We start from the raw sequence: 22,894 nt of genomic DNA on the forward strand, positions 1-22,894 counted from the left end.
GACAGTGCAGGAGGTTGACCACAGGATTGTTGGGGGAAGGTTGCTGTTGCGTTTCAGGATCAGTTATTGCCGGAAACTAAGTCCTCAGTGGGAGGCCTGCCAGGACCCAGCCGAGATGGCCAAGGTGAGGGTATGGGGCTGAGAGCAATGTCTGGTTGGCGAAAGGTCCACTAGTGAGCATCATGTGGGGCTCGGGGGTTCCATGCTTCTGGTGCGGCTGGGGAGTGGCCAAGGAGAGAACAAAAATGATAAGGAGGTAGGAGAAGACCTGCTGGGAAGACTTACAGGGGTTCAGCTTCCATTAGAAGAGACGACGTTGACTAAACGCGCTTACTTTCTTCAAAAACCCGAGAGACATCCACAGCAAGACGTTGGCATATTGTTCTGACAGCCGGATTAAGAGAAAGCCGGATTAAGAGAAAGCCGCCGCACCTGCAGGCAATGTGGGTTTTTGCGGCCTCTTCACTCACCCTGCAGCAGAGTGGCGGATGCAGACTGGCCAGTGATACCATCTGCGTGCTGAATGGGGCCCTCAGATGTTTCATGTATTTATTTTTTCAGCTGTATCACGTGGTTTGTGGGAATCTTGGTTTCCCGAGCAGGAATTGAACCCACGCTTCCGGCATTGGAAGCGCAGAGTCTTAACCACTGGACCACCAGGGCCTTTTAGAAGAAAGGAAAGGAAAGAGGACCCTCCCAGGTGTCTAAGTGATGGGGCCAGGCCTCCGGCCAGAGGACCAGGTGCACCCTCCGAGTTCCTTGTGTCTGCTGCTGAGTCATGGTTCTGGTTATGAACTGTCGAGAGCACAGAGGAATCCTTGCTGGATACAAAAGCACTCCACCCCGAGGGAAAACACTGATGGATTTGATAACTTGATAATAAAGCTCTCTCCGGGGAGAATGCCCTCCCAGAGGTAGGAGATTAATTTTATCTTTTGCTTTTTTTGGCTGGTTCTCTTCCCCTGTGTCTTGCCCATTCTTTTCTATGACTTGCTCAACGAAGGGCAAAGAGGTTTTCTAGAAAGCACCAAACCCTTGAGGCCTTTGATTTCAGAGCAGGAAAAAAATGGCCTGGGCTGAGGGCAAGCTCACAGCAGCCTGCCAAAAGAGGGTTCAACCTCTTGCCTGCTCCCCTGAACCCCAGGATCAACCCAGAGGACACATGGCATGATGGTGCCTCCAGCCCTGCACCCTGGAGGAGATACCATCTCGTGTCTAAGCAGCGTGGCCCCCGAGGTTCCTGGGAAACCTCGGCGCAGAGTTGTGTCTAGCTGGTCTGCAATACACACCCCTGAGCTGGCCAGGTCCCCTTCCATAATCTGCTATCTCCACGCCTTTCAGAGTTAGCTCAGTCTGAAACAGACTAAAAGGTGGAGGGGGAAATGACGTGGACACTCAGACTCCTTTCAACCCCAAGAGTCTGCCTCGTGACCTTGGTGACTGTGGCTCGTTTGAGAAGCAGGAGAGAAGGGAACTGCGGGGTGGCGAGCAATCACCATTCTGATGGAATCCGATTAAGAAGCGTTCTGTAAAACTACACCAACAAATCAGGACAAACGTCACACCAAGGTCTTGCATCACAGGACGTTTACATAATATAATGCCCGTGGCACACAGATACCAGATACCACAAAGTACCTGAGACAAAAAAAACAAAAAGGAAGAGGGGAGGAGGGAGAAGAATAGAAAGGAGCCCGGGGCCTGGCACGCGGAGATCTGAGGGCCCAGGCAGAGCTTCTCAGTGGAGGGGCGGCCGCACGCGAGTGTCCGGTGGCCTCTGTCTCACATCTCAGCCTCTGAGGAGCAGATCTCCGTGGCCGCGGAGATGGCGATCCCGATGGCCAGGCTGCCGTTGTCGGAGAAGTGCTGGGCCAGCGAGGTGCCAATGACGAGGCAGTCCCCGTTGGTGATGACCGAGTCCACGCACTCCAGGATAGACCGGGGCGTGGCCTCCCACCTGAGACATCGGTGGTTTCTGTTGAGCTCCAGGCGATAGGTGAAGCTGTCGGCCTGGGTGGGGGTCCCGATCAGCATCATGGTGGCGAAGAACTGGGGGTGCCCAGCGTGCCTCTCCTGTTTCCTGAGCACCAGCAGGAAGTGGTGGCCGAAGCAGGAGTGGATGATGAGCCAGTCGGCCGGCGCCGGGAGGTGCATGTCCGTGGCCAGGAAGACAATGTCGGCCCCGTGGAGGATGTCCACCCTGTGCATCTGCCGGAGGTGGGGCACCACCACCTCCAGGTGGCCCTCCCACTGGCAGGAGAACAAGGGGCACAGGCAGGGCATCACCCGCGCGGTGGGCGGCCCCGCCTCCTGGTGGTGCAGGTGGTGGGGCCGGGCGTGGTGGCAGAGGCGGTGTCGGGGCTGGCGGGGGCAGTGGTGGTGGCAGTGGTGGGGGGGGGCGTGCGGAGGCGGGTAGCTGCTGGGCTCCGAGGCGCTCTGAGTGACGGCATGTCGGCTGGACACATACTGTAAGAGACGGAGAAGAGCCTTAGTGGGTTCATGGCCGTGAGATCAGTCTCTCTGGCTGAGGACCACCCCCCCACCCGCCGCTCCCCCCCCCACCACCACACCCGCCACCAACCCGCAGGTTCAGAGTGTGGAAAGCAAATTCACCAACTCAGTCGTGCCTGACTCTTTCAGACCCCATGGACTTTAGCCCACCAGGCTCCTGTGTCCTTGGGATTTTCAGGCAACAATACTGGAGTGGGTTGCCCTTTCCGTCTCCAACCGATACAGGTAGACAAAAGCTATATTTTGTGAAAAAAAAAAAAAAAAAAGAGAGAGAGAGAGAACCGCCAGACTGTTTTCTGAAATGGCAGAACATTTTACATTCCCATCAGCCAAGTAAGAGGGTTCCGATTTCTCCATGTCCTTGTCAACACTTGTTATTATCTGCTTTGACAAATAGGTTAATGAGACCGAATTCATTGTTTTGCATATTTTGCCAAATTTAGATGCTGAAACATCTGTACATCTGCATGTCATTTTAGGAGAGAATGTAAATTTACCCAATTGAAAACAGAACCTCCTTCAAAAGATTCCTCCTGCAAGAAGAGACTTTCCAAATGTATTAGTATATTACAAAAAAAAACTTAAAAAAAATGAGGGACATGGTGGATGTCTTGGGTGGTTGAGATTCTGAAAACTCAGTCCAAGAAAATGCAATATTTATTATGCCTTTCTGATTCTTTAATAAGATACTCAAACAGGCAATTTCCCCCTTCAAATAGCATGCATTATGATGGTCCTAAGTAACAAAGAAATCAATTTTTTTGTTCTTTTTTGATATTGTTGATATTTTTGTGCAGGGACTGGAGGTCAATGGATTTCTCCCCCACCCAATTTTATCATCAGTGTTACTTTTAGAACAAAATTTCGGTAAATACCAATTTGTCCTTCCAGTGCTGCCTGGGATTGGTACTATCTGGGGTGCCCTTCTGGGTTGTAAAACAAGCATGGCATGCAGAACTGACTGTGTGCAGCTGGACTGTGGTCCCCAGGGCGGGAGTCTCAGCTGTGACTCCTGGGACTTGGCTCTACCAGGCACACTTCTGTCCTGCTTTAGACTCATTGTTAAAGAACAGCTTACCAGGGAGGGGCTCACTACCAGGCTTCCTAGGTGGCACTAGTGGTAAAGAACCCACCTGCTGACGCAGGGACACGTTAAGAGACGCAGATTCGATCCCTGGGTTGGGAAGATCCCCTGGAGGAGGGCATGGCCACCCACTCCAGTCTTCTTGCCTGGAGAATCCCATGGACAGAGGGGCCTGGTGTGCTACCGTCCATAGGGTTACAAAGAGTTGGACACGGCTGGAGCGGCTTAGCAAGCACACACGCAGTATTGATATAAAATCAAAGTAAGGAGGGAGTTAGGAACAAACACCGTGGCCTCCCTTTCCTCCCTCCATCCAGCCTCTTGCTGGTGCCTCCTGTTGGCTGGATGCAATCAGAAGGAAGCCCGGGAGATGCACTCAGCCTGGGTCAGCTCCCCTTGGAAATGTGCTTGTGAAGAGGGACTGTCCACTTGCATGCAGACGCCTCAGTCCCCTTTGTGATGTTCCTTGATCCCACCACACTGGGCTTCCTCGGCTGGGCTTTGATAAGGCTGATGTGGGGGAGGTAGGGAGGGCTGATACCTGTCCACAATCATTAAGCCGTCTGATGAAAATGTATACACAACCAGCTGACACGTGCACCGCCTGGGCATGGGCTGAGAATACTGAACAGGGTACGATCCCTGCTCCCGTCTCAGCGGCTCATTGTGATTAGTGTAACATAACACAGTGCAAGGATGCAGGATGCTGGGAGGGACTCTGAGCATGCAAAGTGGGGGCGGTAGCTGTTCTGGTCAGTGTGAAGGCTGTCTACTCTCGGTGAAGTGGGGAGGGCGATGCTCTAACAAAACGGGCAAAAGGTTTGTGAGTAACAGGTTCCAAGGAGCTGGATCTGAAAGAACATGGGATGTCTAAGAAATGAGAAGTTCCAAGTGGCTGTTGCTAGGGGATCTGGCAGAGATGGCGAGGAGCAGGGCCGGAGAGCAGTTGGACCATGTTGCCAAAGAGTGGGCACGGAGGTGGCACCCAGTCCTAGGGGCAATCGGTAGGAGGGCCCAAGGGCTTTAGGGAGCCCCCTCGGGCAGTGTGATGCCCCAAGCCCAGCAGTAGAGCTCACACTCAAGATGGGGCCACAGTGGATTCCTGGCACTTGTCCAAGCCCTGGACTCGAGCCATGATCGGCCCAGACTCTCCCCTTCCTTCCTTCTGGCCTCATCTTCCCCTGGCCTTCCCATTGTTTGATTGCTGCAGGGTAACAAAGCCTCCAGTGGTGTATTCCAGAGTGAATGACTATGCAAATACGTCGTAAACTCACAGAGACCCCTGCACTTGCTTGCTGTGCCCTGGGAAGGTGCTGAGAATAAATACAGCCTTAATCCTTCATTTCTTCCTGCTCCTTCTCCTGATGCAAAATCTGTTTCATTTATATACACGATCATCGGGGTGAGCGAGGTCACAGGGCCGCTGGCTGGGAGAAGGGATTCTTTTAATTGGCAAAATGCTAATCGTTTTGGAAAATGAATTCTAATCTTCCCATCTCATACAGTGGATGTATGAGTAATTACTTTCCTTCACTAAACTGTTAATGCAACATTAGTGATTACACTAATTAAAACTAATGAACTCTTCCAGGCTGATAAACCCCTCAGTCAGTCCGAGGAGGCCTTCCTTCCATTGGCTGTCCTTAACTTGCCATTTGGAAGAGAGATCTTGAATTAACCTTTAGAATAACTCGCAAAATTGGGTTTAGAAATGTTAGGCTTTATGGACTGGGTATAATTCTCTCTGCAAGCATTAGTGAGACCATTTCCACTGAGGGTGTAATTGAATTTAAAGACATCTTCCTTAATTTCATCAGCTACACTCCCATGGTTGGTCATGGCTATCCCTCCAACTCCTGGTGTCCAAAGAGGAAACCTGGCTCTGGAAATACCCCGTGACCCTTTCTCCAGCCTCTGCTCCCTCTGATCTGTGAGCTCATTTGGAGGACTGCTCTGTCCTTCTGCCTGATGCCAGGAACAGTGCCATGCTAATGGAGGCATTTCAGCTGAAGGTGGGTTTTGCACCCAATTTTAAATGACAGTCATGGGTTTTGACTTTGCTCATGTCCTTATTTATGAGAGTTAATGAAGTGAAGCTTTCAGTACTTTCAGCAATGCTATCGATGTATTTCACACACAGGAGAGAAGATGGGGAGGACTTATATTTCAGGGCAGGTATCAGAATGTTGGAAAAGACCCCGATGCTGGGAAAGAGTGTAGGCAAAAGGAGGAGGGGGTGGCAGAGGATGCGATGGCTAGGTAGTATCGCCAAGTCAATGAACATGAATTTGAGCAAACTCTGGAAGATAGTGGAGGACAGAGAAGCCTGGTGGTCTGCAGTCTATCGGGTCACAGATAGTCGGACATGACCTTGAGACTGAACAACAACAACCAGGACGTTGGAAAACAGTCAGTCATGGCCAGAACCTAGCCGGGCCATCAGGTCTGCAAAGACGGAAGAGTCATTGTATCTGCTCCAGGTCCCACTCTGTAGTGTTTAAAAACTCCCTCTGTTTCTGGGAAGGATGGTCAAGGCTGAAGGTTTAGTGTCTCCCATTCCATTTTCTCACCTCCCCTCCTCTCAAAACCTAACACGAGTGTACGTGTGCACACAAAACCCAGGAGGACTCTGGAAAAGCTTCCACCAAACAGTCAAGAAATCAGTTACGCTGAGATAGAAAACAACGATGGGGCTTTTATTTCCACTAGACTGTCTTCCTTCAAACATGTGTCTTATGCTGCTTTTCCCCAGACTGTTATACTTAGAGCACTGAATGAGTGAGATCTTCATGTGGGCAGCATGATAATGTCTGTAATTTTCTTTAAAATGCTTCAGTTGAGAGATTGTGATAGAAATGTGTACATTTTTAACCTACACTCCAGGGGCTGTCAATTCCCTAATCAGGAATTCACACTTCGAGGTGATCACCTAACATTTTATCTGAAAGGCCACACTTCAGAGATAATGACTACAATTGCCTCGCTTAGTATCCATATTTCTGATCCACACCAGATGCTGCTAATTAACATTTCCACAGAGGTTTCCATTGGTGAAATTAGTAGTTTGTTAATCAGCGTAATAGATGTACTAAGATTGGGTAAAACATTTCAGAATAATTCTGTACTTTAAGGATGAACCCAGGAGTTTGTTCCATAACTATTTCTGAATCTAGCCACTGAGTCAAGGACTTAGCATGGTCTGATGCCATCTCTAAGAATATCAGAATCTTTTTCTTGTTAGATCACTACATACATACAAACTTTTCTTGCTGGCAGTCAAAATTATCTAAATTGAGCAAGGAGACATTGGTTAGCAAATACACAGAAACTTTGAGTCCTCAGCTATATATGCCATGTGTGAGTGTGTGCTAAATCGCTTCACTCATGTCTGACTCTTTGCAGCTCCACAGACTGCAGCCTTCTGTCCATGGGATTCTCCAGGCAAGAATCCTGGAGTGGGTTGCCATGCTCTTCTCCAGGGGATCTTCCCAACCCAGGGACTGAACTTGCATCTCTTATATCAGCAGATGGGTTCTTTACTACTAGTACCACCAGGAAGCCCCATATATGCCGTAACTAATTAGAGAAGAGGGAAACGAGTTATTACTGTGAAAAGAGGATGATAAAAATTTGGGTGGATCGATTTTAAAAACCAAGGTCTGTGGGTGCAAAGGGGTGAAAGGTATCCATACAGGTGTCTACACAGGTACTGTACCTATGGTCTCAAAAATCTCCTGACCAAGCTGATCGTCTTATAAATCCAGACCCTGGCTGTATGAGAGGCTGGGAAGAAATATGTGGACAGCACTGTGAGAGCAAAAATATAACTCAGTCCTCAAGCACCCTGGGCCTTTCTTGAGTTCCTGGATCCTGGCCCGTGGCCGCCCAGCAGGTGTCCACCATGGTCCCGGCTGGTCTTGTGTCTTTGAGACCATCTGCCCTAGTAAGACAGAGATGCTCCCTCCCTCCTTGACCTGCGAAGTCAAGCAGCAGTTAAGATCTGTCTATACAGTTCACTACTGCATTTATTTCAACTCATTTGGAAAAATCACAGGGTGGGTGGCTTTCTCTCTTTAGGTAGCTTGGAAGTCAAAGAGGGTAGGGATTGTTTTGACTTTGCTCCCTGTTTGGTCTGGTGATGGGCAAAGCCAGCACTGTGCAGTGTCTGGCATCTGCAGAGTCTCAGTGAGTATTTGCTGCTTGAGTGAATGGATGAATGAGTGGTTCGTATCTGGAGCCGTGTCCTGGAGCATATCTGTGCAAAGGCCACTGGCCTTCGGTCAGAGGCTCTGTCCTCTACCCTTCTTTCCTGTAGAAATACGTGGGTGTGTATGCGTGTGCACATGGGTGAGCATGAGTCGATAGCTGTGGACTTATCAGTTTGGTCTCCTGGTGGTTCCTCCCCCAGAACTCGACGATGACGGGACACTGGGACCTGATTCACGTCCAGGCACTGGTTCGTGTCCAGCTGCCATCACAGGAAGCACAATAGCAGTGCTGAAGAAGCAACTTCTCCTGCCAGGTAGGCACTCTCTTTGCTTTTACTTTCTACAGCGATTACTCCCCGAGTCTCAGCATCCTCTTTATTCACAGCAGATGATTTCTTACCATCTGGGAAGGCTGGTCTGCTGGACCGTCGCCCACCTGTTAGACTGATCTGGACCCACTTTCCCCACTAGGACCAGTGACCTAACAGAAGGCTGGATGCCCCCATACTGCCTCATTCGTTTTCTGTCAACAATCACCAAGAAGCAACTTCACCCCAAGATTACAGCCCGCCCCCAGCTCCTCCCTCCCCTTTAAGATGAGGGCCCACTGGCCCTCTCACCCTGAACTGGCCCTTCTAGGCCACACTCCAGATAACAGGGGTCTTAGAATTCCCTACCCAAGGACTCTTGACTCAGCTTCCAGGAGCCTGAGCTATTTCTAGGATCCAGTACCAGAAGGCGGGCAATGGCAGACCTGAGGTGTGCCCAGTAAGGGGACTGGCTGGAGCTTGGATGGGTGGGCCTGGGGTGTCCACTTGCCTCTGTCTTGGGACTCATCGCAATGCAAGACGAAACCTCAGTAAGAAGAAAGTGAGACAGGCTGCTGGCCGGTGACTGCGGTCTCCGGATCATCTCAAAGGGCTAATTATTAAAGCAGGCGGGTACGACATATTCAAAAAGTCGCTTCCCTTGATCTCTGGCTTCGAGATATCCAGACACGCAGCGTGTGGGCGTTGGCCGGCTCTTTGGCCTCCAGCCCCGCGAGCGTTAGGGGCGGGTCTGCGATCAAACCGCGCAGCGGAGGAATCCCGCACCAGTGGCGGAGGGATCGCTATTTCTTCTCCGACTCCGCCTTTCCTCCGTGGGGTTTTGAGCATACTAATGAGTTTTATGAGTCATATAGATGAAAGACCTTTCCTTAAAAGCAACTTTTGGAGTCATCAGATTTTTATATCTGCAGCCAGCAAGTGAATTCCAGGGCCTCTAGGGAGCCGTTGATAGGTTAAGATTTAATTACCTAAAGACTGTAAGCATCTGTATGGGATGACTTCAGGACCCCGGGGTGACTCAAGGGCAGGGCTTAGCATGCTAGGAGCACAATCTCAGCCAATCTGAACAACCTCAGGTTGTGGGCAACGGTTTTGCTCGTGTGCCTGGTGTTGCTATAGGTAGGATCAGGGCTGTCACCTTAAGGGAGGGGGTGGGCTGCTAAAAACAGTTACACATGTCAAAGCAAACTTGAGCAGCACCCTGCTCAGCAAACTTGAGCAGCACTCAACTTTGGCAGGCTGTGCGTGGGTGGCAGTTAGTCCTGGTGGTCTGAGACATGCTGATGGCCAGGCTGCCCCAAGACCTCATGCCACCCTTGTTTGTGTGGTTCTTTAAAGACATCTTGACCAGACATTCCATAAGTTCAGCTCTCTCCAGCTGGGCTCGCTACCCTCCCCATCGCCCACCTACAGTGCACGCCGTGGCCTGGCTAAGTTGCATTCCTCCTTCCGGTGTTCTGTGCTGTCCAGGACAGGTCTGTCTGCCCTGCGTTCCTCTGTCTGTCTGCCCTGCGTTCCTCTGTCTGTCTGCCCTGTGTTCCTCTGTCTGTCTGCCCTGCGTTCCTCTGTGACACAGGATAGGCTGAGCATCCAGCTTTGCTGCGGGACTGTGATGTGAACTCAGGTCCCTGAACATTGCATCTTTTCTTCCCTGCTGTATCCTCAGTGCTGGCAGAGCTTGGAATATGGTTGGTACCCAAGAAATATTCCTGGAGATGCTGAGTGAGTGACTCTTCCCCATTGAGCTCTCACCCTAATACAGTCCAGCCACTCTCCATCTGGCTGCCGCCAATCTAAGGCAAGTCAGCCTCACTGCCTTTCTGGGCTAAGGTGGCAGCCTCCTAACTAGTTGTATTGAGTTGAAAGGTGACCCCCAAAAGATAGGTCTACATCCTAACCCCTGGAACTGTAAATGTGACTTTCTGTGAGAAAAGGGTCTTTGCAGATCTAAATAAATGAAGGATTTCAAGAGGCGATCACCCTGCATTATCCAGAGAGGCCCTAAATCCAGTGATAAGTGTTCTTGGAAGAGACAGAAGGGAAGAAGACATAGACAACAGAGGAGAAAGCTGTGTGAGGATGGTGGTGGAGGCTGGAGTGGGGCTGCCACAAGCCAGGGAACAGCTGGAGCATCAGAACCAGAAGAGGCAAGGGAGGATTCTCTCCTACAGCCTGCAGAGGGAGCATGGGCCTGTTGACAACACGATTTTAGCATTTTGGCCTCTGGAACCATTGAAAATGAAGTTCTAGTATTTTGAGCCACCTAATTTATGGTAATTTGCATGGCAGCCCTAAGAAATGAATACACAAGTCTTCCTGCATCCATTCTTGGCCTCATGCAGACTGTAACTTTTATCACAAAATCTTTTAATGGTCTTCCATCCCTGTCAGGATGAAACACAAACTCCTGTGTGTGCCATCAAGAACCAACATACTCTAGAAGACCTACAGGTGGCCAGTAAGCACACGCAAAAATGTTCAGCCTCACAAATTCTTAGAGAAATGCAAGTCAAACCGTGAAATCACATTGGTCAGAATGGCCATCATCAAAAAAGTCTACAAATAATAAATGCTGGAGAGGGTGTGGGCAAAAGGGAGCCTCCTACATTTTTAGAATTTAAATTGGTGCAGCCACTATGGAAACAGTATGGAGAGTCCTTTAAAAACTAAAAATAGAGCTACCATAGGATTCAGCAATCTTGCTCCAGGGCACATATCCAGAAAAGATGAAAACTCGAATTCACAAACACACCTGTAGCCCAATGTTCATAGCATCACTGTTTACAGTATCCATGACGTAGAAGCAACTTAAATGTCTATAGACAGATGAGTGGGTTAAAAAAATGTGGTGTATATATATATATATAAGCACATTAAATATATAAGGCAACATTACTCAGTCATAAAAAATGAAACAATGCCATCTGCAACAATATAGATGGAGCCAGATATTACCATACCAAGGGAAGTCAGACAAATATATGATATCACATATATATGTAATCTAAAAAAGTGATAGAATGAGCTTATTTTTTAAAACAGAAATAGACTCACAGACATAGAAGACAAACTTATGGTTACCAAAGAGGAAAGAGAGGAGGAGATATAAACTGGGAATCTGGGATTAACAGATATACACGACTGTATATGAAATAGATAAACAGCCAGGACCTGCTATATAGCGCAGGAACTATATTCAATCCTCTCAATAACCTACAATGGAAAAGAATGTGAAAAAGAATATATATATATTCTTATATGCATAACTGAATCACTTTGCTGTAAACCTGAAATTAACACATTGTAAATCAACTATGCTTCAAAGAACAAAACCCCACATTCTTTGCATCATCTTTTTTTTTTTCTCTGCATCCTATTTGCTACTCAGCCTAAGCACATTGACCTCTTACTGTTTTTTTGAACACGCTATCCGCACGCTTGCCCCAGGGTTTTTGTACTGTCTATTCCCCTTACTTGAAACAATCCCACATACCCCCGCGGCTCACTGCCACACTCCATTCACATCTCTGTCCCACAGCTGCCTCTACTCTGAGGCTGTCCTTCACTTAACTGTTAAAGAAACCCTCTCAATCCCCTTACTCTGCTTTAGTTCACTTCCTAGTATTTTTCAGTTCTATACAACTATATAGTATAGTGTGTGTAGGTCATACATTTTTTTGTATACTGTCAATCTTCCCTACTGCAATGTAAGTTTCTTGGGACTACGAATTTGGCTGTGTTCACTATTGTATCTCTAGAACATTATCAGATACCTTAAAGAGCTCAATAACAGTTTTTGTTTGTTTTTTGTGTTTGAATGAATGGTTACATTCCTTTGGGTCTTAAACTTTTCCCTCTGCAACCCACTCCAGTATTCTTGCCTGGGAAATCACTTGGACAGAGGAGCCTAGGGGAGTGGTGTGTTCAGTCCGTGGGGTCACAAAAGAGTCAGACACAACTGAGCGACTAAACAGCAAAAACGATGGCTTTCAGGCCCGTCTCGTCCTGGCTTCCAGTCCGTCTCCAAATCTCCCAGCACTGAGAAAGTCATGCCTACACATCTGCATTCCTCTAAATCTTCCAGGTCCAAGATGATAAAAGCAAGGGTTTCCTTTCTGTCTGCTTAGGATCTCTGCTCAAAATTCTGGTTTCCTCCCTGAGGCTTGCTTTAGGATGACTGGGACAGGGAATGGCCTCACTGTCAGGAAATGTCTACAGCCAGATGTGGATGTAGCCTAGTCTTTCCCAGAATGATTGTCAGCTCAGTATCCCTGGGCTAACACCAGAGCTGCATAAATCTAGAGCAGAGAACCAGGTCATTTCACATACCAAAAAAAAAAAAAAAAAAGAAAATCCATCTTCCAACAGCACACTTAATTCCCAATAATCATTTTTAGCAAATTGGGCCTTCCGATAAGCCTGCCCCTAAAATAGGAAGTGTGTCGTTTGACCAAGGGTGGATGGAAAGACAGAGCTGCAGGGAAAGAGAAAACACTTTTGAAGGCAGACCCGCCGGGGTATGAATCCTGGCTTTGCTATTAAAAGCTCTGAAACCGTGGGCTCATTAATTAACCTCTCCATTCTTGTTTCTTCCTTTATAAGATGGGAATTGTAATATCTCATAAGGTTGGAGTAAGGACTGAATGAAATACAAAATATTGGGTTGGCCAAAAAGTTCATTTGGGCTTATCCATAACCTGTTACAGAAAAATCCAAGTGAATTTTCTGGCCAACCTAACACATTGTATAGTGCCTAAGCCAGAGTAAGAAGATATTATTATCATTATTGCCATCATCACTATTATTATCATGGTTATTGAATTGCTAGCTGCTGAAGATGTAAGCTAAGGAAATTCACTCTACATAATTTCTAGACTCATAACTGAATTGGATGGAATCTTAAAAACACCAAAACCTTTCCAGAGCCCCCTCAAACCTCCCTGACAGCTCTCACTCCAGTCCAGTGTTTGCACTTGTAGAAAGCTTCTTACTCAATATTTTCATCTCGTCACTAGCCAATGGATGCTGGCTGCAGTGTACAGAGTAACTTAATACAAGTAAAGAGCCTAGTTGAGTGCCTGAAACATAGGAGGTACTCAATAATTGATCGTTATTCTCTTCATTATCATCATCTACTTGGACAGTAAGGAGATCAAACCAGTCCATCCTAAAGGAAATCCACCCTGAATGTTCATTAGAAGGCCTGATGCTGAAGCTGAAGCTCCAATACTTTGGCCACCTGATATGAAGAGCTGACTCATTGGAAAAGACCATGATGCTGGGAAAGATTGAGGAGGAGAAGGCGGGGTGACAGAAGATGAGATGGTTGGATGGCATCACCGACTCAATGGACATGAGTTTCAGTAGACTCTGGGAGATGCTGAAGGACAGGGAAGCCTGGCATGCTGCAGTCCATGGGTTTTCAAAGAGTTGGACGTGACTGAGCGACTGAACATCACCATCTGCTAGCATTTGGGGCAGTGCAAAGCTGCTGGAAAGTTCAGGCAATTCTATGAGCACATTGGTCCCCCCAGCTTCTTAGAAGCTCATTCCTTTCTCCTCCATTGATTGAGCATTTCTCCTAGGGCCTCTCACCCATGGTGGCCGGGCCTAAGTGACATTACGTAAGGCAGTGCCCTCCCCTAAGACAGGCTCTCCCTGCTTGGGAGAGCCTCTTCCTCCCTTTCTATGTCTTTTTTTTTCTTTTTTTGGCTGCACCACGAGGCATGTGGGATCTTAGTCCCTCGACCAGGGATTAAACCCACAACCCCTACATTGGAAGCGTGGAATCTTAACTGCTGGACTGCCAAGGAAGTCCCTTTCTACGTCTTTAAAATATATTTCCTGAGAGAAGATTGCCCTGTGTGTCTGCTTCCTGGAGCCTCATGCCTGTACTACCCACAGCTTACCTAGTATACGGCTATTAATATATAGTTGACAAATGAAAATTTGGTAAAGGCAATAATATTCATGTTGATCTGAACCATCATTTTAAATGACCTCTAAGCATCTGCTATGTGGAAGAGTTCCTGAATAAACAAAGGCATGGCCGCACTGGGATGGCTTAAATGAAACAGATCAACAGTACCATGTGTGGGCAAGGAAGTGGAGCAGGTAAAACCTCAGACACTGCTAATGGGAGTATAAATTGGTACAGTCACGTTGGGCCACTTTTGGGGCAGTATCTGCTACAGCTAAATACAAGCCAGCTGCTTTGACTCAGCACCTCGACCTCTCAGCATTCATCTGTTGGGAAACAGTTCTCTGTTGAACTCTTGCGTTTCTGTACACCTGGCAAGCCAGGCATTCAGTGTCCTTTGTTTCAGACTGTGTTTTCAAGGATGTTTGTATACTGAACAGCCTTAAGACAGAGAGATATTGTTTCCCTCTGGAGCAAAAGACAGATTTGGTTACAGCCTTGGGACTCAGATGGGGCTTCCCTGATAGCTCAGTTGGTAAAGAATCCGCCTGCAATGTGGGAGACCTGGGTTCGATCCCTGGGTTGGGAAGATCCCCTGGAGAAGGGAAAGGCTACCCACTCCAGTATTCTGGCCTGGAGAATTCCACGGGCTGTATAGTATATGGAGTCACAAAGAGTCAGACAACACTGAGCGGCTTTCACATTCTTTGGGACTCAGATATTGTATCTCCCTCTAGAACTAAGGGCAAGCATACTTACCGTCCATTATAAAAAATTACTTCCTGGTGGTCCAGTAAGACTCTGTGCTCCCAATGCAGGGGGCCTGGGTTTGATCCCTGGTCAGGGAACTAGATCCCACATGCTACAACTGAGAGTTCGTGAGCTGCAACTAAAGATCCTGCATGTGGCAACAATCAGAGATCCCACATGCCACAACAAAGTCCTGGCACAGCCAAAACAAAATTATTATTTTTTAAAAAATTAGAATTCCCTGGGCATTTGTAATGCACCCTACTGTGGGTGGGTGTCATTTGGCCTTCTCTGTGTTAATTACTCTTTGGGGATTGACTCTCAAGGAACTGGTGCAAAAATGCAAATATCCTGGCTGCTGCTGTTGCTGTGGGTGAGAAATTGCCTGTCATCTCTGACCCAGGAGTGTTGTGTCTTCTGCCAGCCTCAGTGAAACAGGTAGGCTACTTTGTGAGCCGACCAGTTGAGTAAAATCTCAGGCTCCTTTTGGTTACACTGAGCCCCTGACAGAAGTGAGCAAAGTAAGATCAGCAAACATACATACAGATATTTATAGAAGGATTAATTCACAGTAGCTAGAAATCTGAAAACCACTAAGGGTGCCTTCAATGGATACACTGCTGTATAAGCTGGGACGCTGTCTAGCTGTCACAAGACAACGAAAGGCTGCTACACCTATGGGTCCATTTCAGAAGCGTCTTGGTTAACAGAAGCTAGACGCAGAAGAGTACATCCTGAATGACCCCCTGTGTATGAAGTTCAAAAACATGTACAGTTGACCTATGGTGAGAAGTTTGTGTGGGGATGCATTAACTAGGAAGAGACGTGAGGGAATCTCTGGGAGGGGGTGGGGCTGGAAATGCTTTAGTGGTCAGTTGGACGCATGTATCTGTCAAAATCTGTCTGGTTATGTACTAGAGATTTGTGTACTTCACTGCCTGCTATACATGAAAAAACATAAACCAAGCAACCAATAGAAAAGAAGAAAGAAGGACTTCCCTGGTAGTCCAGTGGTTAAGAGTCTGCCTGCCAACGCAGGGGACATGGGTTCCATCCCCGGTCCGGGAAGATCCCACACGCTGCAGAGCCACTAAGCCCGTGTGCCACAACTACTGAGCCTGCGCCCTGGAGCCCAGGCTCTGCAGCAAGAGCAGCCCCCGCTCGCTGCCACTAGAGAAAGCCCGTGCGCAGCAATGAAGACCCAGCTCAGCCAGAAATAAATAAATTAATACTTAAAAAAAAAAAGAATCTTACCGTTAAGATTTTTAATACGGATTTTTAATCCGTATCATAAAAGAATAAAGAAGGAGCCTGGGGGAATGGGTGTGAATGGCTCTTGTCTCCAGGCCACTGTTAAATGGGCATATTGTACGGTCCTTAAGGCAGAAAACTTTTTTTTTATGTTCCCACGTGTTCATTTGCTCCTCTGTGAATCTGGGTGCCTGTGATGCTAGTAACTAGGGCGACTGGAGGACAAGGATGAGAGTTACAGCAGGGCCAGGCGCTGGGCATCCACGGGGAGTGACAGTCCCTTGGGCTTGGAAGATGGGGTCACAACTGACACCTCCGGGGAGACTGGAAATTAGAGGAAAGGATTAAAGGGATGCACAGCCGTGCCTGGAATGGGCAGGGCCAGCCCTTTGGTCCTGGGAGCAGAAGGCACTTTCTTGAGTCTAGATGAGGGGCTAAGGACTGAGACTAACACCGGGGCAGGGCTGAGAACTAGAGGAGACCCGCCCCTGGCTGTGGGCCGAGAGCTGCATGAGTGTCTCCTCTCTCTGGGGCGAGGCCCTCCTCACCCCTGCTGACGGCTCAGACTCAATTCCCTTGAGCAAGGTAGGGGCAGGTGTTTTATTGACTCTAAAGCTCTCCCAGTCGCTGGGTACATATTTAATAAAAATTTCAGGCTTAAGGGGGCTGACATGGGAAGGCAGGAAGGAGAATTGCTGCCTGCTGGGCTTGGAGGGTGAGCAGTCCGGCCAGTCCCTAATAACTTCTTCATCCAATATTCATCTCTGAGTTATTACGGTCACCATGCGTCTCTAAGGAACATGATTATTAGTGTCCACTAAGATAATTAGTGCGATATACTTCAAGGCGGTTGAAAGTGTCCCCATAATTGTATTTCTTTCTAGAATTCACCGTGGCTGCATTTCAACATTGGTCCCGTTTTGGTTCCATTTCCCTCACTTTCTCCCAGAGTCCCAAACACTCCATCTTCTAAGGGGAAGGTGATCACGGGGCCCCAGACTCCAGCTGGGCCCTCTGTAGGCTACACTGGTTGAACCCTGCACAGCACCTGCAGCGTGGGTCCCCCCCAGGGTCACCCCAGGAAGGGGGCTGGGCTGGCTTTCTATTGCCCCATCATTCCCCTCGCTCTCAGGGGATGTTCTAGAAGGGCAAGTGCATGCCCTGCACTTGTGTGAACCTCCCATCGCATCCCTGGCAGTTCCATCAGCAGAAAAACTCCCCTTTCACTACTCCACTGAGAGGGGGCTGGACCTGTCTAGCTCAGACACTGCAGCACGCATGCGAATGACCTGGACATCTTGGGAGAAAGCAGACTCTGACTCAGCAGGCGTGTGTAGGACTGAGATTCCTGGATTTCAAAGCTGCCGGGTCATGGACCACAGTTTGAGGAGCAAGGGGCTAGATGCACTCTTCCTGTCAGCTTAGATCCTACTGGGCATGTCTTGGACTCAAATAGGTGGTTCTCAATGGTCTCAGACATTTCTCTTAACTCTCTGGTTCTTTAACAAACTTCGAGGGCACCTTCATAATAGGCTCCCCTCTTCTGCAGGATAACGACTTGATCTGTCAGTCATGCGGGGTCCCCAGTATCCAGGCAGAGCCTGGTAACATGGACTTGCTTCCCAGGAGGGGCAGAGGGGGAAGAAGGGAAGGCAGAGCACTGAGGGAATTTTTAAGCACAGAGTGGGAAGTTGGTTTATCTTCTTTATTTTCACAGTATTTAAATTCATTTTTTAGGAGAGAGTTTAGCTTTAATTAATAAATTCTTCACTTTTTTATAGCTGCCTGTAATTTCCCACTATTTAGTTTAATTGGGTTTTCATGGTCGGAATTTAGAAGCAGCTTCCTCCTCCGAGTTTTAAGTAGTAAAACATAAACGAACAAATATCACCCTCTCCAGCAGGCCCGTTGATTTCCATGCTGCTCTGCGTCACACTTCGTGTTGTTCAGTTGCTAAGTCGTGTCTCACTCTTTGCAGCCTCATAGGCTGCAACACGCCAGGCTTCCCTGTCCATCACCAATTCCCAGAGCTTGCTGCCGTCACATAGTGAATTCATTTCTTCACCCATTCATTCAACAAGTCTATATTAAGCAATTAGTATGTGCTGTGGGAGGCATACAGGGCACTGTAGTCTCCATCTTCTCAGAGCTGACTTTCTGAGCAATGGGATCACGTGCTCATAGGTGTCAGGCAGGGATTTGTAAAATGATCAGGGTGTGCTCTCTGTGGTGTCTTGTAGAGAGAAAGTGAAAATGAAAGTGAAGTCACTCAGTCGTGTCTGACTCTTTGCGACCCCATGGACTGTAGCCCACCACACTCCTCCGTCCATGGGATTCTCCAGGCAAGTGTACTGGAGTGGGTTGCCATTGCCTTCTCCAGAGGATCTTCCCGACCCAAGGATCAAACCCAGGTTTCCCGCATTGTAGGCAGACGCTTTACCATCTGAGCCACCCGGGAAGAGAGAAGCTGAGAGCAAACCGCCCTGTCCTTTCTGCGTCCTCCTCTGTTAATGTCAAACCCAGTGGTGGGGGTGGGGTGCTTCCCTGATGGCTCAAGCAGTAAAGAATCTCCCTGCAATGCAGGAGATGCAAGAGACTTGGGTTCGATCCCTGGGTGGGGAAGATTCCCTGGAGGAAGGCATGGCAACCCACTCCAGTATTCTTGCCTGGAGAATCCCAAGGACAGACAAGCCTGGCGGGCTACAGTCCATGGGGTCGCAAAGAGTCAGACACCACTGAGCCACTGAGCATGCACACGCTGAAAGAACTGGGGGGAAGAAAAGCAAAGAGGGTAAGGAAGGGGCTTGGGTGGGATGAGGAAGGAGCTAGAATCCATGTAGACTCTAAGGGTCTGATCTCTGTATAAATTCCTTGCAGGAAGCCAGGTTTGGAAGGACTTTATCCTCCTCCCCAGCCCTTCCCCTATACCACCACAGCCAAAAAATTCTTCCATGAATCTAACATCCAAGAATATTTCAGAAGGGAGGTAAGTTGATGATGGCAGGAAGGCCTTCCTTCATAAAACATAGGAATGACAAGTCCTCGATCCTAGCACTGCCAACGTGCCAGCCTCATGATGAGGAGTCAGAGTGAGTGAGTTTCTTCAGTTTCTCCCCATTACTGGAACTTGGCATATCCACATCACTTGAACTTGGCCAAGCAGTTAACAGCAATTTCCTGGCTAATCATCACAAATCTTTGCAGACAGATCTCCAAGTGAAACTTAAATGTCTTTGTGAGGGCTTAGAAAGGAACCGAGGTGTAGAGTGGAAACCCCACCCCCACCCCCTCTGCCCACCATGTGTGATGGGGAGTGGGTAGCCATCAAGACTCCTGCAGAAATGCAATGTACTCCCAATTTTTCTACTCCTTCCAAAACCAGAAGCAACTCTTTTTGTTTTTTTTTTCCAGGCCTTCATTTCCATGACTGTAAAATGAGAAAGTTGGCACCTGCCCCTCAACTGGAGGATGTGAAGGAGATGTTATGTTAGAATGTGTTTTAAACAGTGAAATCCATTTGGAAGAAAGTATTATATGGATGCAAATCAGGCAGGGGCATGCCCCCACTTAATTGCCTGGCAGACATCTGCCGAGGACCTGTGCAAAGCGCCTTACACGCGTCACTCTCCTCTGGGCTCTAGGACGTGAGAACCGTTATCACTAGCAATTTGCATCCCAGGAGACTAGAGCAGCAGAAAAGATAAGGGTCTTTCAAGACTTTGGGGTTAGCAGTAGTGAAGCTGTGTTTCAATCCTTGGGAATCCAGCTTCCAAGCAGGGGAACTGAGCCCACCCAGGGGTTCCTGCCCCCTCTGTGTGCAACTGAAGCTCAATTATCTGCCTGTGGATTATCTGCAGCTCATATTTCGTTTCATTCCAAGCTGACTCTTTCTCGCCATCCAGTTCAGCTCATTAGTTGGCAGGGGAGCTCAGGGACTTAGAAGTAATCCTAATATTAAGTAAAGAGCAAAGCCTAATTAGGAAGATAAATCTTCTGGGGAAAAAAATGTATGTAACATATTCCAGATTTTTCCCATCTTCTAGATGACCTACACCGCTCACCACTGTCCTCTTTTTCTAGCCCAGATAACTATGGGTTGATCATGGATCTTTTTTTTTATGGATTTTTTTTTCTGATTAAAAGGAAATGTATCCTGATCAAAGAAATTTCAGAAAATTCTGCACAGTATAAAGAAGAAAATAGAAAACTCGGAAGACCACCTGTCAGTAGCACTGTTAATGTTTTGGTGGGTGCTTTTTTCAATGCCTTTTAAACATGAATATCTAAACATTGTATGTATGCCTGGTGGGCTAAAGTTCACTGGATCTTGAAGAGCTGGACATGACTTAGCAACAGAGCACACACAGATTGTGTATGGTCTTGAACACTTTTTTTCCCCCTCATTTGAGAGCTTATGGAACAATACATGTCAAAATATGCTGATTGACACCATCATTTTTATTGGCTCCAGTGGTCTCAGAGAACTCATGGAGAACTCATATGGAGGTGGCATAATTGGTTTCGTTCAGATCTGGCTAAGAGAGACACCGTTGCGTGTATTCAATCATTGACTGAGTCATTCATTCAGCAGACCTGCCAGAGACTGGCATGAAAAGAAAACCAAGATTCAGTTCAGATCCTCAAAGAGTTCACTGTCTTGTCTCAGAGTCTCTGGATCTTTCTCTTTTGTGGCCCAACCTACTTGTCCTCTTGTTGTCCCCTCTGTCCTTGTCCAGAGTCCAAGAAGTAGCTTTGTCCCTGGAAGCAGCCAGGCCTTATTCACTGACCCTCCCCCCACTCCATTCCCTTCCCCCCTTTTGCCTCTGGGTTTAACAGTAGCATAAAACTAATTTATGGCTCTTGCCAGGAAGAGGACAAATTTTCATCTCAGCCCGTCATGCGAAAAGCTCCAGCACAAAATGAATAATTGGTGACCCATGCTACCTATTAGAGATTGTGCTGGGGTCACCTCGTTTGTTGTTTTAACACAAGAAATTAAGGGGCTGGCAAGGGTTTCCACGGGGACTGAATTGGTAATGAGGTAGAACGTTGTCTTTGTGGGTGACCTCTCCCAGTGCCACGATCACAGCGGGGGTGGGGTGGGGAAACTCGGGCCTTGCTTCCGCAACCATCCCACGAGAAGGGCTGACTCTGCCTGTACCCACTTCTGCCTGTAGGCTCAGGGCCATTTCCCCCCAGGGTCCTTATCAACCAGCACAGCTAGGATATGCTGGACATGGTGTGATGAGTTGAATGGGACGTAGACAGAGATGTTGCTGTTTGAACCATCCGGGAGTTCGCCAGCACAAGCCATATGTGAAGCCATATGTTTCTATGATATAATAGAGTGTGGAGTGATGCAGGCCGCCTTCCCTGCAGGATCAAATGGCTTGAGTTGTAGGAAAAGCCTTGTGCAGGGGGTGACCCTTAAAATGGGCCAGAAATGAGAGATGAGAGCTGGGTGGTGGAGAGGTGGGAAGAGAGAACTCCTGGAAGCAGGGAACAGCTTGAGCTCGGTGAGGAGCTAGTCTTTTCATGGGCGGGTGAAGCCTTAGCAGAATAATGAGAAATAAAGGTTTGACAACATTACCAAGAGCTTTGAAAGTAAGTTGGGGCTTGGGAGGGGTGGCATGGGGGTTCACTTTGGATTGATTCTGTATCCTGGGTACATGATCCGGATACACAGGGTAGACTGAGTGTGCCATGCTTTCTACTGTGAGGGACTGGAAATCATGATGGAAATAAATAGTGTGTGTAGGGCTTTTCACCCAGCAGGGGCTCAACAGATATTGAATAACGTGTCACATTACTCATTTCAGTGAAGAACTATTGCCTCGAACCATCACTTTAGCATTTTAAGAGTGTTTTCATACTTAGGGTCTCATGTAATCCTGAATATAGGGAAGGTCAGATGCACTTGTCAGGCCATTGATGACATTTGCTGGTATTCTGTATGTTCCAGGCATTGGTCTAGACAGCAAGTGTCAGAGAGGCTGAGCTTTGGTGGAGATTCTGCCAGTTTATGCTGACTCGGGAAGAGACGGGGAGCGGGAAGGGGAGAGGCTTTAAATGGAAATTGGGATAAAAGAATCAACCAGAAAATGGGTTTTGAAAAACAAAGAGTTTAAGGTTCAGTGAAGTGGCAGAATGACAGGAGTATAGTTTTTTTCCCATGGCCCCGTGACGCAGGTGGTGAGTTCACAAAGCGAAGGGGGGTGAACCAGGGCAGGAACTGTTGAGGAACGTTTGCCTCTTGGATTATGGCCCTTGAGCTAGAAGGAGGGTGGGAAAATCTTCAGGATTATTAGGGTAATTCTCAGCCAAATATTCATACACTAGACTGAGGGGTCACTTTGGCTGCCACCGTTCGTGTTTCAGGAGAGGGAGTGGGGATGCTCTGGGAGGATGCGCTATTTTAAAACAGAGAGCAGTGCCCTCGGTGAGCCTCATGCAAGTGCCAGGCTAGCTCTAGCTGTGAATTCAGCACGTGCTGTCCCAGGTGGCGCAGTGGGTAAAGAATCCATCTGCAATGAAGCAGATGCAACAGACACAGGTTCGATCCCTGGGTTGGGAAGATCCCCTGGAAGAGGGCATGGCAACCCACTCTAGTATTCTTGCCTGGAAAATCCCATGGACAGAGGATCCTGGTGGGTGACAATCCATAGGGTCGCAAAGAGTCAGACATGACTGAGCATGCCTGCTGTCCCCAGTTGTTTGCGTTGAAGCAAGCAAAAGAAGGCAGAACCAGGAGTTCTGGGTTGAAGCAGCCTTGCACCAGAAAGCTTGCTCACTAGAGTGTGAGCAATGGTAATGTACTCTCCTAAGTAGTTTGAAAGTGGGG

At 48.0% G+C, this 22,894-nt stretch overlaps 1 protein-coding gene across 1 annotated transcript in view; it reads right to left on the bottom strand.

The window, feature by feature from the left end:
- Nucleotides 1–1,570: 1,570 nt before the first annotated feature.
- Nucleotides 1,571–22,894, bottom strand: part of SIAH3 (siah E3 ubiquitin protein ligase family member 3) — a 70,051-nt gene continuing 48,727 nt past the window's right edge. The window contains exon 2 of the mRNA XM_027973889.3: nt 1,571–2,466. Within this exon, the coding sequence (XP_027829690.1) occupies nt 1,783–2,466 (684 nt within the window). The 3' untranslated portion in view covers nt 1,571–1,782. The remainder of the gene's footprint in view (nt 2,467–22,894) is intronic.

The sequence above is a fragment of the Ovis aries genome, chromosome 10 (assembly GCF_016772045.2).
Source record: "Ovis aries strain OAR_USU_Benz2616 breed Rambouillet chromosome 10, ARS-UI_Ramb_v3.0, whole genome shotgun sequence".
Taxonomy (NCBI): Eukaryota; Metazoa; Chordata; class Mammalia; order Artiodactyla; family Bovidae; genus Ovis; species Ovis aries.